We start from the raw sequence: 13,356 nt of genomic DNA on the forward strand, positions 1-13,356 counted from the left end.
TGACCTCTTTGGAGTAGACATATTGTCACAGTCAGTTTCAAGCCCATCTCTGGTCTGAGGTGAGAATACAGAATATTTACTTACCTACCCCCTGCCCAACTTTGGTTTGACTGACTGTTTTGCTAGAAGGCTTGTGAGCTAGGCAGCCTTCTTCCTTTCCATTTCCATTTAAAAACACCGAGTGGTGTTTTTACTGTACACATGGAAAACGGGAGCATTCAGCCTGTCAAGCAGTGAACTTCCACAACACGAGCAGCAAGCACTGCTGGGCTTGTGGACGAGAATCTTGATTTCATTCCATGGTCATCCTGTGGGGGACACTGAAGGAAACCATGTGGCCTTGTCCTTGATGTGAGTAGGTAGAGTTTCTACCTTCCAGAGAAATACCACTTAAAGCAATGGCTGAACTTCCTGGATGATGGAATGATAATACCAGTGGGAAGTAATTGTCAAGTACTGACTGTGTGCTACAGCACTTTATGTACATAAATTCTTTTGGTTGTTTTTACTGTGTGACTGTTGGCAAACCACTTAACCCTCCGTGCACCACTGCTCCCAAATGTAAGTGATCTCCCAAAGTCCTTTTGAACTATGAATTTCTGTGGTTAGGCTGGGTGCAATGGCTCACACCTATAGTCCTAGCACTTTGGGAGGCCAAGGCCGGAGGATTGCTTGAGCCCAGAAGTTTGAGACCAGCCTAGGCAACATAGTGAAACCCCATCTCTACCAAAAAAAAAAAAAAAAAAAAGCCAGGCATGGTGGTGTGCACCTGTAGTCCCAGATATTCAGGAGGCTGAGGCAGAAGGATCCCTTGAGCCCAAGGAGTTTGAGGCTGCAGTAAGCCATGACGGTACCACTGTACTCTAGCCTGGGTGATAGAGGAGGCCCTATCTCAAAAAAAAGAAAAAAAAAGAAAGTCCATGGTTGTCTTTCTTCCTATTAGCAGGGAAGGGGCAGAAGAATACCTCTTGCCACTAAGTGGCAGCCCAGAGAGTGATATCCGTCATAGGTAAGGGATTTCTGTCATAGGTAAGGGATTTCCAAACACTGGTGAGAATGTGTCCAACTTTAACACTGTTCAGCAAGTGGGAGCCCAGAGCCGTGGCCAACCCCGCAGAGGCAGGATGACTGTAGACCACCATGTTGGACAGATTCTTGAGATTTGAGCCAGATATTAGGCAGCTTCCATCAGGACTTCCCACTCTACACAGTAGCCAGTCTCCTAGGCTTGAAATGTTGCAACTGAGAAAAGCACTTGACTCTTCCTCATCAGAGTTTTTCATCGAACACAGCTTGATCTGTAATTTCATGGAAAACTTGCAAGTAATTCTCAACAAGAGGTCATATCCCCTGAATCCTTTGCTAAGTGGGTGTTTTTAAATGTTCACAGTTGTTTCGGTTTGTCACTATAACTGGGATATGCCTTTGGCATTTAGTGTCCAGATTCTAGGGGGTGCTACTAAATGTGGTTCAATAGGCAAAAAAAGGCTCTTGTCATAAAGAAATGACCTGCCTGTGAAATGCCAAGTAGAACCTCTGTTAAAAAACATTCTTCAGGCAATTTAGTGGGCAAACTATTTGGGGACCATATGCTGATCCTAAATACAAAAGTCATAAGATTTAGCAGTTCCCCTTTGGTAACGTGATCTGTGATTTCCCAGCACCCCCGGGACCCCCTAGCAGCTGGTGAGCCCTTCCCTTTCCTGCATGGTGCTGTGACCTTGTGCATTTGGAAGGGGTCTCTTCCATGCTGGGCATTCTGCTCATTTTTCTTCTCTATTTTGTTTCACTTTTCATCTCTTCATCTGCCACCAGATCACACAATGTATCCTAGGAATTATGGAGCATTCGCCAAGATTTCAAAAGTTCCTTGGAAAGACCCAGTTTGGAATATTACTTGGAAACCTCAAAGATGAACTCTTGCAAGGAAGGATACATGTGTCTTTACATTCTCTGAGTCTCTGGATGGCATTCCTTCTCCACCTCCAGCATTCCCACGCTCCTTTTCCATTCTCATGGGAAGTTTTTATTTTTAAGTTGGCTTTGGCCTTTGCCTCCCTATCTCTTTCTCTCCTTTGCTTTGAAGCTTCAGAGCTAGGAATTCAGACCTCTTGCTACAGAGAGTGAATCCCAGGTGCGCGGGGCTTCAGCCTTTGTTAGATGGATCCTGGACGGAGCACAGACAAGCAGTTTCTGATGCCAAAGGCAGTAAGAAAAGGGAAAGAATGTTTGATGGAGGTTGTTTGGTACGTGAGCTGGAGGGACATGCCAAGTGTCAGGAGGAAGTAGCAGTGGATAGGAAGGAAATGGAAGCATTGGGCATTTCACGATAGACTTTTTCTTCTCTCTTTTGGTCACAGAATGGCCAGAGAAGAACAAAGTGAGCCACAGGTTCATGACAAGGTCACTTTCCAAAGAGCATTTTCTCATGTATTTCTGTTTCTCTTTCATAGTATGGATCAGAAAGTGACCCTTTACAAATGAACCGCTGCACACCTCAGTACTTAGCTGACACTTCATGCCTTAGTTCCTTAGTACTTAGCCTTGTGCCATCTTGAATGAGACGGAGTGAAGCTCCAAGGAGTGACAGACACGTAGTCCTTGCTCTCAAGGAGTCTTTAGCCTGGTCTGGGGGACAAGATTTCCTCATCCACCTCTTGAAAGGTGGCAGGACAACTCCACACTGGAGCATTTTCCCCAGCAGACAGGTGCTGCGGGAGTGCGGCGCCCCATTCTTCACAGCCACAGGCTTTCATGGCCTTCCCCCGGGTTCCTTCCTACTGGCTGATGGACCGTAGCGGCAGTGAATGTGCAAACTCATTCACATTAATCATTTTATTTTTATGTACATAGAATTAGATGTGTAATCATTTTATGCATATGTGTGTGTCTGAGTGTAGACATACACGTGCACATGTGCACATATAGATTTTTAAATTCAGCAAAGATATTTTAGTTACCTTTCCTTCAAGGAACACTTACATTTTCTGCCCTGCTGCTGCTGCTGTTGCTGCTGCTGCCTTTTCATGACAGTTGTTCTTTTTACCTCTTGCCATAACCAATTTGTGAATCATTCTGGATGTCTTCCCGGGCAGATATGAATTGCAGCAGGCTAAAGTGAACCCGCTTCTCAGAGCAAAAATACCACCTCCCAGGGCTCCAGCAGCAAAGCCCTGCACACATGAAAAACTGTCCAAACTCACTCAACCACAATTCAGGTGGGAATAAGAAGTAGGAGCTGCTTATGAAGTCAGACAATTCTTGATAATGGCTTTGATTTTTGTGTTCTTTTGATTATAAAACTCTTGTCAGAATGTTTTAAAAAAAGAAGCGAGACACAGAATTCCCAACTAGATGACTGTGGCAGAGGGAACACAAGACGCCCTCACTGCCACCATTCCCTCCTATTTCTGTTCACGCTAAGCATTTTCTGTCTAATGCACCCACTCTGCGGGGAGCAAAAGCAGCAACACTGGTTCCATGTCTTGGCAGCTAGCTACTGTGTGATGTCAGTTTTACTTCCGGAGGTTTCTCAGGTCTCCTGCCCCTCGTTTCATAGGAAAGATGGCTTTGGCTTTGTTGCCTCAGTAAAGGGTTGGATTAAGTCCTGAGGCCCTGACATTGGTTGCCCCCTTGTACTGAAGCCATGGCCCCTGATTGTAAGTTAGATGATCTGCCCATGGCCGGCTGAGCTTCTTGATGTGTGGGAGCACTGATGGGACTGGTCTTGTCATACAGGCTGGACCCAGACCCTAAAGCAGGTCTTAAAAGCGTTTCCCCATTCCCCAGTGAAGGTGGGAACCAAGTGACGGGCCGTCACCAGCCTGGCACCCCTTGCCCAGCTGTTTGTAGTCAGGTGTCTTCTGTCCCCTGCCTCTTCCAGGGCTATTGCTCTGCCAGTGACCTGACCTTTCCTGGCCCAGTCAATTAAAATCATTTTATCTGAGTCTTAGAATTCCTGTCACCCCACCATGATAGAGACATCTCAGTTACCTTCTTGGGAAGAACCTTCTGCTTCCTAAATGTTTGCTAGAGTTGCTATACGAATACCACAGACAGGGTGTCCTAAACAACAGCAGCTTATTTCCTCACGGTTCTGGAGGTTAGTCTGGCATTAAGGTATCATCAACGTTGGTTTCTTCCGAGACCTCGCTCTCTGGCTTGTAGATGGATACTTTCTCCCTGTGTCTTCACGTGGTCTTCCCTTTGTGTATTATCTATAGTCGAATCTCCTTTTCTTTCAAAGGACACCAGTCTGTTGGAGTAGGGCCCATCCCCAACTGACTTCATTGTTAATTACTTCTTTAAGAAGGCCCTATCTCTAAACACAGTCACATTCTGAGGTTCTAGGGGTTAGAACTTCAATTTGAGAATTTGGGGGAGATACAATTCAGCCTATAACACCAAGATTTTACCCCTAAACTAAGTTGTATTGTGTTCTTCTCCCACTTGCAGTTACTGCTTGGCAGCAAGTGTCAGGAGGTACTTTGGAGGTCCATGGGCGCAATGGCTTGCTCCAAGCCTGGAATAAATGACCTCTGGGGTTGACAGGCACTGACAGACAACTGGACCCAGGGTTCCTAACCCTGTCCACCAAAGCCACTCTGCCCCATCTCCCAGAAGGGATCCTCAAAACTGAGCTATCCCAAGGCACACTTATTTTCTAACTGAGGGTGTTTTCCTAAATGCCAGGAGGGAAGAACACCAGTGCCGATATGCTAGTCTAGACCCAGCCATGCAGAGCACAGACGAACTGCCTTTGCCTGCACCAGGCAAATCTTTGCTGGGTGTTTTGAGCAGTTATTATATACCACATACTGTCCTGAGTATTTACTTTCTTAAAAAAAAAAAAAAAAACAGGCCAGGTGCGGTGGCTCATGCCTGTAATCCCAGCACTTTGGGAGGCCGAGGCGGTTGGATCATGAGATCAGGAGATCGAGACCATCCTGGCTAATGTGGCGAAACCCCGGCTCTGCTAAACACACACACACACAATTAGCTGGAGCATGGTGGCGTGCGCCTGTAGTCCCAGCTGCTCAGAAAACTGAGGCAGGAGAATCTTGGAGGCGGAGGTTGCAGTGCTGAGATCACGCCACTCCACTCCAGCCTGGGTGACAGAGCGAGATTCCATCTAAAACAAACAAAAAAAACCTACCATTCACCATTTTATTATTAAAGATCTATGTTGTCCAGGCTGGTCTCCAGCTCCTGGCCTCAAGTGATCCTCCTGCCTCTACCTCCCAAAGTGCTGGGATTACAGATGTGAGCCACTGTGCCAGCCACACTATTTTGTTCTTTAACGTAACAATCATATTAACACCAAAAACATGAGGCAGACATATTCTTAAACAGTTCTTTGCATGAAAATAATTTGGCTTTACAAATACTATACTTTCCTGTTTTTCTAATTCTGCTGTGAACCAGACTTCATTACAAAAAGTTATCATTTCAACTTAGCTTTGAAGGTGAATAGGGGAGAGGTTCGTATGGGCCTAGGGAAAATTCCACAAAAAAGGATAGATCATGAATGTTCTGGAAGGAACATAAGCTTTGGAGGTAGACACAGATGGTTTGGAATCTTGGCTCCAGCACACCTTGTGTGTGTATGACCTTGAGAACAAATATGAACTCGTGGTGTGGGGGCTCCCTGGCTTTCACACTTGGGCAGTGGGGTGTTAATTTGCATTGGTGGTAGTGAGGATGGAAGTAGGTAGTCCTTATTAATATTAGAAGACCTCTAGTGGTACCTCCGATCTCTCCTGGAATCTGTAATATGTCCTCAGAATGAGAATAGCAGTTGTCGTTTTTATTGAAGTGGGCACAGATACACAAACAATTGTCACTAAAACACTGCCAGTCCTAAGAAGCTGTCTCCAGTGCATGTGGCTTTCTTCATCCTCATTAGGCATTCCAGGCAGTTACAACCAAACAGCAGCCACACAACTGTGGATGTGACTCCACACATATGGATGCTTTGCCATAGTCCTTTGGGATGAAACCTGTGCCAGAGATTGGTCTCATTTCACAAGGTTAGGAAGAAATAAACCGTCATCTAATTGTTAATGAGCTGTGATGAATTGACGCCATAACCAGGGAGAGAAGTTTACTGCAAACTAAAGCATTCTTTTCTTTTTTCTTTCTCACTCTTTTTCACCCCAAGACACATATCACATTTCCAGAAGGGTTTTTCTTGTCTGAGATGGGAAGAGACTTTTGAGCATGTTTATGCACTGAGCGGCAGGAGCCAAGAGGGGGGGAGCTAACAGATGGAGCAAGACCGTGGCAGAAGTAGGAGGTGATGGAATTAGGAGGCAAGTGGAGGGATCTCCACTCGTGCTATGTTACTGCCACGTTCGCACACCCATTCCCCAAGGGGAACAGTTGGCCTTCAAGGTACAATAAAATCACATGTGAAACACAGATTTTGGTGCATGGAGTCCCATTATCTGGGTCCTCATCCAGCACAGTAGAGAAATTAATTATGCCACAGTAGCTTCCCATCATACAAGAAAATACAGGGCATGCTAAACCCCTAACAGTGCATATGGCCAATACTCATACGTAACAGCTCTCCTGTCAGTGCACTGATTTATATGCTATAAATTTATCAGATACAAAAGCAAAGTAAATATGCTAAAGAATTTATTCAAATTATGTGTAGTTTTTTGTTTTGTTTTTGAGACACTCTGTCACCCAGGCTGGAGTGCAAGGGCACCATCTTGACTCAATGCAACCTCCGCCTTCTGGGTTCAAACCATTCTTCTGCCTGAGCCTACTGAGTAGCTGGGACTTACAGGCATGCGCCACCACACCCGGTTAATTTTTGTAATTTTAGTAGAGACAGGGTTTTGCCATGTTGTCCAGGCTGGTTCGAACTCCTGACCTCAAGTGACCTGCCGCCGTCAGCCTCCCAAAGTGCCGGGATTACAGATGTGAGCCACCACACCTGGCCGTATGTGGATATTTTTAACTGGAATGCTCTGTATGTGGACTTCATTCCTCACTGGCAGTCTCACTGGCTGTTGGAAACTTGAATATTTAAGAAGAGGCAGCAGAACCCAGAAGTTGAGAGCCTGTATCCTGGCACCTATTTATTTGAATCCCACACACTATTTAGCAGCTTGGGCCTTGGGCAAGTTACTTAGCCTCTCTGTGCCTCAGTTTCTTCATCAGCAGAATAGGAGTGATGACAATAGTGCCTCTGTCTGAGGACTGCTATGAGCATTAAGTGCATTAATATTTGTACAGTATTTAGAACTGTGTCGGGCATGCGATAAGCATTATGACATAGGTATCCATTGAAATAAAGAAGCCAAAGCAATTTTGGCTGTTTTTTCAAGTGATCTGTAGGACCATATGCATATTCTAGGATCTGCTAATTGGAGTCATATTTTAAGTTTAAAGAATTAACATCTTTGGTTCAAAGCCTGAGTAGAATTACTCTCTAGTGTCTATTTCTAAGAAGTCTTCAGGGAAAGGGATTTCTTAGGTAAATGGTTATGAGTGCTAATGGGTCCACTGCGGTGGTCGGACTCTTTGAAATTTTGGTGACTCACACAGACATGCAGATCGTGCAACTGGCTTTGAAGTTCTGATGGCTAGCCCAGATATGCAAATCCAGAAATAGCTTTGACTGAGAAATGTGAAGCTTAGACTGCTTGTGCTTGACTGAGGTGTGGACTAGATGTTGCAGCAGTGAGAATACAAGTTATCGGCCTGGGAGTAGTTGCTCACCGTACAAGTAGTGGTTCAGCTTGGCCCAAAGTAGCCCAGCTAAAGCCTCTCACCAGCCTTACCTGGCATCTGTGCTCTGGCTTGAGGGCAGATGAATGTGGATGTGCTGGAGGCTGGACGGATGCCCCTTTAATGCCTTCTCCACCCATAGTCCTGTGGATTAGACCCTTGCCAAAACAGCCCCAAATGTCTTCAGCAGTCCTCTGCAGCAGCCAATGAGCCTGCTTCTGAGGCCAGGGAATCTCCTGGGTTAGAGAGCTTACAGGGTGGCATTTAATAATAGGACTGATTTTGCTGTGCAGCCACAGAGAAATGGGTCTACAATGAGAAACTAATACTGCGTGGCACACGTGAAGGGAACCAGCCAAGCAAATGTGTTGGTGCCTGACTGACCCAACTGTCGGGAGGTGTGTTGTGCTGGTTCAGCCCATCACATGGGTCTTGGCATCAGACATCCCTTTGCCAGCTCTCTTGTGGGCCTGCTCCTCCACCCAGGACAATTACCTCGCCTACCTCCCAGCTTCCTCATCTGTAAGGCTGGCACATTCATACTGCCTGCTTCAGAGGGCTTCTGCGAGGATTAAAGAAGATCACTTACAAAGTTATTAGAATAGCATCAGGCACAAAGTAAATGCTCATTAAATGTTAATGATTACGATGAATAATATCAGCAGTGAGCTGACTCATGTATCTTAATGACTGTCATCTGGGAGCCAAAAATGATATTTTAAAAAGTTCTGCGAAGTTCAAGCGAACAGGTTTGGAGTTGGTCCTTGTTCTGAATGTCGTGTGCCCTAGGTGTCTCTGTGTGTGCAGAATGTCAAAGAGGGCTAGTGTCAGGGCAGTTGTCCATGAGATGAACCCCAGCTTGCTTCTCCTTCCTCCTTGAATGCATCTAACACCGAAAACCCTGTTTCAGGCGATCTGGGTGTCCATAGTGGGGAAGAACTCCAGCTCACCACCACTATCACCCATGTGGACGGACCCACTGAGATCTACAAGTTGACCCGCAAGGAGGCCCAGGAGTAGGAGGCTGCAGCGCCCGGCTGGGACGGTCTCTCCATACCCCAGCCTCTCTAACTAGAGTGGGGAGCATGCCACAGAGAGCTCAATGTACAAATGAATGCCTCGTGGCTCTGAGCTGTGGCTTCTTGGACCAGCGGCATGGACATTTGTCAGTTTGCCTTCTGACAGTAGCTTTCGGAGGAAGAGTCCTGCAGCCACTCATGCGTTGTGTATGATAACAAAAACTCTGGTATGACGCATTTTCTGTGATCATTGTTCATTAGTGACATAGTAACATCTGTAGCAGGTGGTTAGTAAACCTGGTGGGGGTGGGGTGGGGGTGTATTCCTTGGGGGATGGTTTGGGCCGAATGGGGAGTGGAATATTTGACATTTTTCCTGTTTTAAATTCTAGGATAGATTTTAACATCCTTTGCAGTCCCAGTCCAAGGTAGGCTGGTGTCATAGTCTTCTCACTCTTAATCCATGACCACTGTTTTCTTCCTATTTATATCACCAGGTAGCTACTGAGTTAAGATTTAAGTTGTCAATAGATACGTGTCCCTGTTTTGTGGCATAATATAAAATAACTGAATTTCCTGAGAAGATTTATTCCACCAGGGGTGTTTCAGCTTTGAAACCAAATCTGTATATCTAATACTAACCAATCTGTTGGATGTGGGTTTTAAAAAATGTTTGCTAAACTACCCAAGTAAGATTTACTGTATTAAATGGCCTTTGGGTCTGAAAAGCCTTTTTAACCTCTTGCTTAAAATGCATTTTATTTTGATAAGATCCTTCAAATAGCCTCCAGAAGTATAGATCCAATCATTTAAATAAACCTGTATGTATATGCCTATGTCACATGCATACCTAGGGGTGGGGAGTTGATGGGGGAAATAGGTTTCTGAAAAATGGATATGCTTTATCATCAGATTAAAGTGTTTGGGGATAATCTCTATTCCTGGAGAAAGGGTGACATTTTCTGTCCTGTGTGGTTAGCCTCCCTAGGCTGGCAAGGGACGCTCATATGTGTGACAACAAAGGTGGGGACAACATCACGTCCTTTAGAAGCAGAGCTGTCCCCTGTCCTATTCAGACTTTCCCCAATAGCCTTTTTCATTGTATTTTAACACTTGCACTGGAGGTAGCCGAGAGAAGGAACTGTTTCTGGTCGAAGGTCTGTGATTTACATCTGACCTGGCCATTTCCTCACTTATATTGATAAACTTTAACTGCTTACTGGGGTCACAGTGAAAATTTCAGTCAGTTCATGTATATGGAAGTGTTTTATGAACAACAAGCCACATAAATGTGTTTTGAGTAACTTGTTTTTCAGACACTGAGGTCTGGAGGTGTGGGGCACAGTCCATGTAATTCACCACTCAGCACCCCTAGCCTGCCTTTGCCTCACTTTGGCTGAAAGCGTGGTAAGCAGTGACAGTGGAAAATGCTTTGACTTTGGCATTCTCTCTAGGCCGTTTCCTGACCTGGTGGACACTGGATGGTGTACGATCCTGTGCACTCAATATCCATTTACCAATCAACCACTGCAGTGCCAGGAATCAAAGGGAGCTGTGCCTCCCAGTCTGGTAGGGAACTCCTGTCCCAGAAGATAGAGGGAATGTTTCTGTATCCCCTGGGTTAGGAAAAGGACCTGAGATAGACCTTAAAGAAGAAGGATTTTACCAGAGCCAACGGGCAAAGGGATCAGCAGTACAAAATGCAAAGCACGGACAATGTTTGGATAAGGTCGGCGATCAGGCCTGGCTGGCACATAGAAATGGAAATAGCAGATGATGAGCCCTGTGCCCCTGTGAGCCAGATGGAGAAGGGTCTTTAACGCTGTAGTAAGAGTTACAAGACTCAGCCTCAGATATTAGGCAGAGAAGTGATACGATTGAATGAGCACTGGAGCCTGGAGAGGCTGGACAAGCCCAGAAAAGAGAGCACAGAGACTGGAACCCCGACAGTAGCAGAGGACTTGGAGGAGAGGATTGTTTTGGAGATAAAATGCACAAGGTTTGAATGTTCTGGATGTGGGTTGCACAGAAAGTAAGATCAGAGTCAAATTTCAAGCCCTCGCTGGGGAAGGGAATGGTGGGGTTTCGGACAGAGAGAGAGATTCTCGGATGACGAGTGTCAGTGGATCCACTACTTAAAGTTTTCTAAGTAGGAGCCACCTCTAGCAAGCTTAGCTAAGAGAGAGCTATACTAGAACTTTCCTAGCATATATGAAAGATCCGTGGAAGAGTCGAATTAACCAGGAAGATGGGAAGTGGGGCAGCTCTAAGGGCCCCTAGCACCAGGAATCCATGCACCTTTCTCTCACAGAGCAGTACCATTCACTACTGAGTCTTTATCCAGTTCTTGTTTCTCTCAAAAACTAGGAGCCTTAGGCAGGTGGCTGCCCCTGTGCCAGTCACCTGTGACCAGGAAGTTCAAATGGCTGCTTGGGGCCCACCTTATAGATCGGTGTCCATCTCCAAAGAACGGAGAATCCATTTTGAACTGGGCAAACAATCGGAAAAGATCTAGCACAGTGGTCAAGATGATGAGTTTGGGTTTGCCTGGGCTGGGTTTTAAAAGCCATCTTTGAGGAAATGAGCTAACAATTAGAACTTGGGGGTCCAGCAGATTGGGCAGCCACCACCATTGAGAGGGAGAAGGACAACTGGGCAGAGCAGCCAAACATAAAGCAGATGACCACCAAGAGTGGTGAGCCAGACATGGCCATATTCTATAGGAAAGGGGAAGAAGATGAGGGGGATAAATCAGAGAAATGTGGGGCTTCGAAGAAAGAACCAGATTCACAAGGAAAAAAGAAAAAACAACGTTAGATGTCCTGAGAGGTTCAGCAGCATTTAAGGATCCAAGTCTCTTGGATTTGGTGGTTTGGATTTGTGTGACCTTCTTAAGTGGCAAGGGCAGAAAGTAGACAGAGAAGTGGAGTACAGTCAATGGGCAATTGTGATGGGAAGGAAGGAAGTAGAGTAGTTGCTCCGAGAGGAGCCAGAGTAAAGTGGAGGCTTGTGTTTTTTAGTCTGCAGAGAAGTGAACTGAGTTTGTACACCTGAAGGGTGAGGTCCAGCCATGAAGGAAACATGAGGAGCTAACGGAAGCCACAAGCAAAATCAGAGTTTTAGGAGCAAAAGTACAAGTTGATGAGTTAGCATTGAAGGAGTGAAAGGACACTTTCATCCTGACAGGAGAGAAACAACAAATGGACAGTGGAGGAGAAACTTGAGGTCCAGAGGAGAGGGGTTGCAGTATGTCCCTGGGCTGTTCTGCCTTCTCCACCGACGTGTAGTGGGCGTTGGAGTTTCACTAAAGAAGTCTCCATTTCAAGAATGCAGGTTGGATGCAACCCATTTCAATCAGTGGAAAGAGAAGTGGAAACTCGAGAAAAAATTATTGGCCATGTATACCAGTTTTATACATTGTCATAATAAACATTTTTCAAGCAGCTTTAAAGGATATTATAGGAAAAAAGTATGAAATTGTACAGGTGTCTGTTTTTAAAAAATAAGAAAGTTTACCAATACTTACGATAAACCAATAAAATGCAATTGCTATATCAAATGGAAAACAAAATCGGTTTTATGTTGGCTGTCCCAGTGGATTTTCACTATGTATTGTGCCTACAAGAAAATGTCCATAGTAATAAGTGATTCCACGTGTGACTGCCAAGGGTGGTTTTAACCATTTCTCAGAACTGAGATAAAGCTCTAACAATTCTGATGCCTGGGTTCAGCCTATAATCTCAGAGCTGATGGGGCCCTTGGAACTCACGCCTGTGGGGTCCCAGCAGGTAACTTTGAGAAGTTCAAGAGAAACGTCAGGGGAGGTTGGAGGACCTCCCAGGGTTCACAGCGTAGTGGCCACGCCCTGGTCTTGGATCTCATCCTCACCTTGTCGGTTCTAGAAACTATATTTTATCTACTCTTTCAAATTGAATCAGGCTCCCAAAGGCTGAATAGTAACATCGGGGAATCTATAAACTAGAATTTCTGCGTGACCTTTTACAGTAAAGAATGCATAGATCTTGGGGCTCCATCATCGTAGACTTCCTTCCTTCCTATTTTCAGGTAACCATGGAGGCTAAAAGAGGAAACAGAAGGTTTTTGGTAGACAAGGAATAAATTCACAGAGAAACTGGTGTCCTTGGACGAGATAATGTCCTCCTAACCCTGTGCCTCCAAAGAAAATACACACAGCTCCCTAAAAAGTGCCTAGCATAGTGTGGGAATTCCATCAGGGAGAGTTGGTGAGTGAGAGAGTGAACACACTTTCCTGATCCCCATCTCTCTCTGCCGCGTGACCCTGAATTATTTGGGACCCATCTTCTTGATTCAAGCTGACTCATCAGGATGTCAGTGCAGTTGGTCAGGCTCAACTTGCTGGTGGCGTCCAGACATTCATGAGCCTGTACTTTGTCTTCTGTATTTCAAGGTCCTTTTTATCCTGTAGTGCCCCGGGAAGCATCTGACTTCTGCAGGCTGTCTCTCCATCACGTTTTGATACGTGATTGATTTTGTTGTATGGGGATAATTTGGTTTCTGAGATGACATTAGCAGCCCCTTGTCTGCTGACATCGAGGGGCCTTCTAAGCATGTCT

General features: G+C 45.5%; 1 protein-coding gene across 3 annotated transcripts in view; it reads left to right on the forward strand.

The window, feature by feature from the left end:
- The window catches only part of WLS (Wnt ligand secretion mediator), a 130,768-nt gene that overhangs the window by 95,455 nt on the left and 21,957 nt on the right, over positions 1-13,356 (forward strand). Inside the window, exon 12 of one of the 3 annotated variants that reach the window (XM_030823161.1) lies at positions 8,654-9,594. The exons of the other annotated variants lie outside the window; for them this stretch is intronic. Coding sequence (XP_030679021.1) covers positions 8,654-8,763 — 110 coding nt within the window. The 3' untranslated portion in view covers positions 8,764-9,594. Of the gene's footprint in view, positions 1-8,653; positions 9,595-13,356 lie in introns of those variants that run through there. 3 annotated transcript variants of the gene reach the window in all.

The sequence above is a fragment of the Nomascus leucogenys genome, chromosome 12 (genome assembly GCF_006542625.1).
Source record: "Nomascus leucogenys isolate Asia chromosome 12, Asia_NLE_v1, whole genome shotgun sequence".
NCBI lineage: Eukaryota > Metazoa > Chordata > Mammalia > Primates > Hylobatidae > Nomascus > Nomascus leucogenys.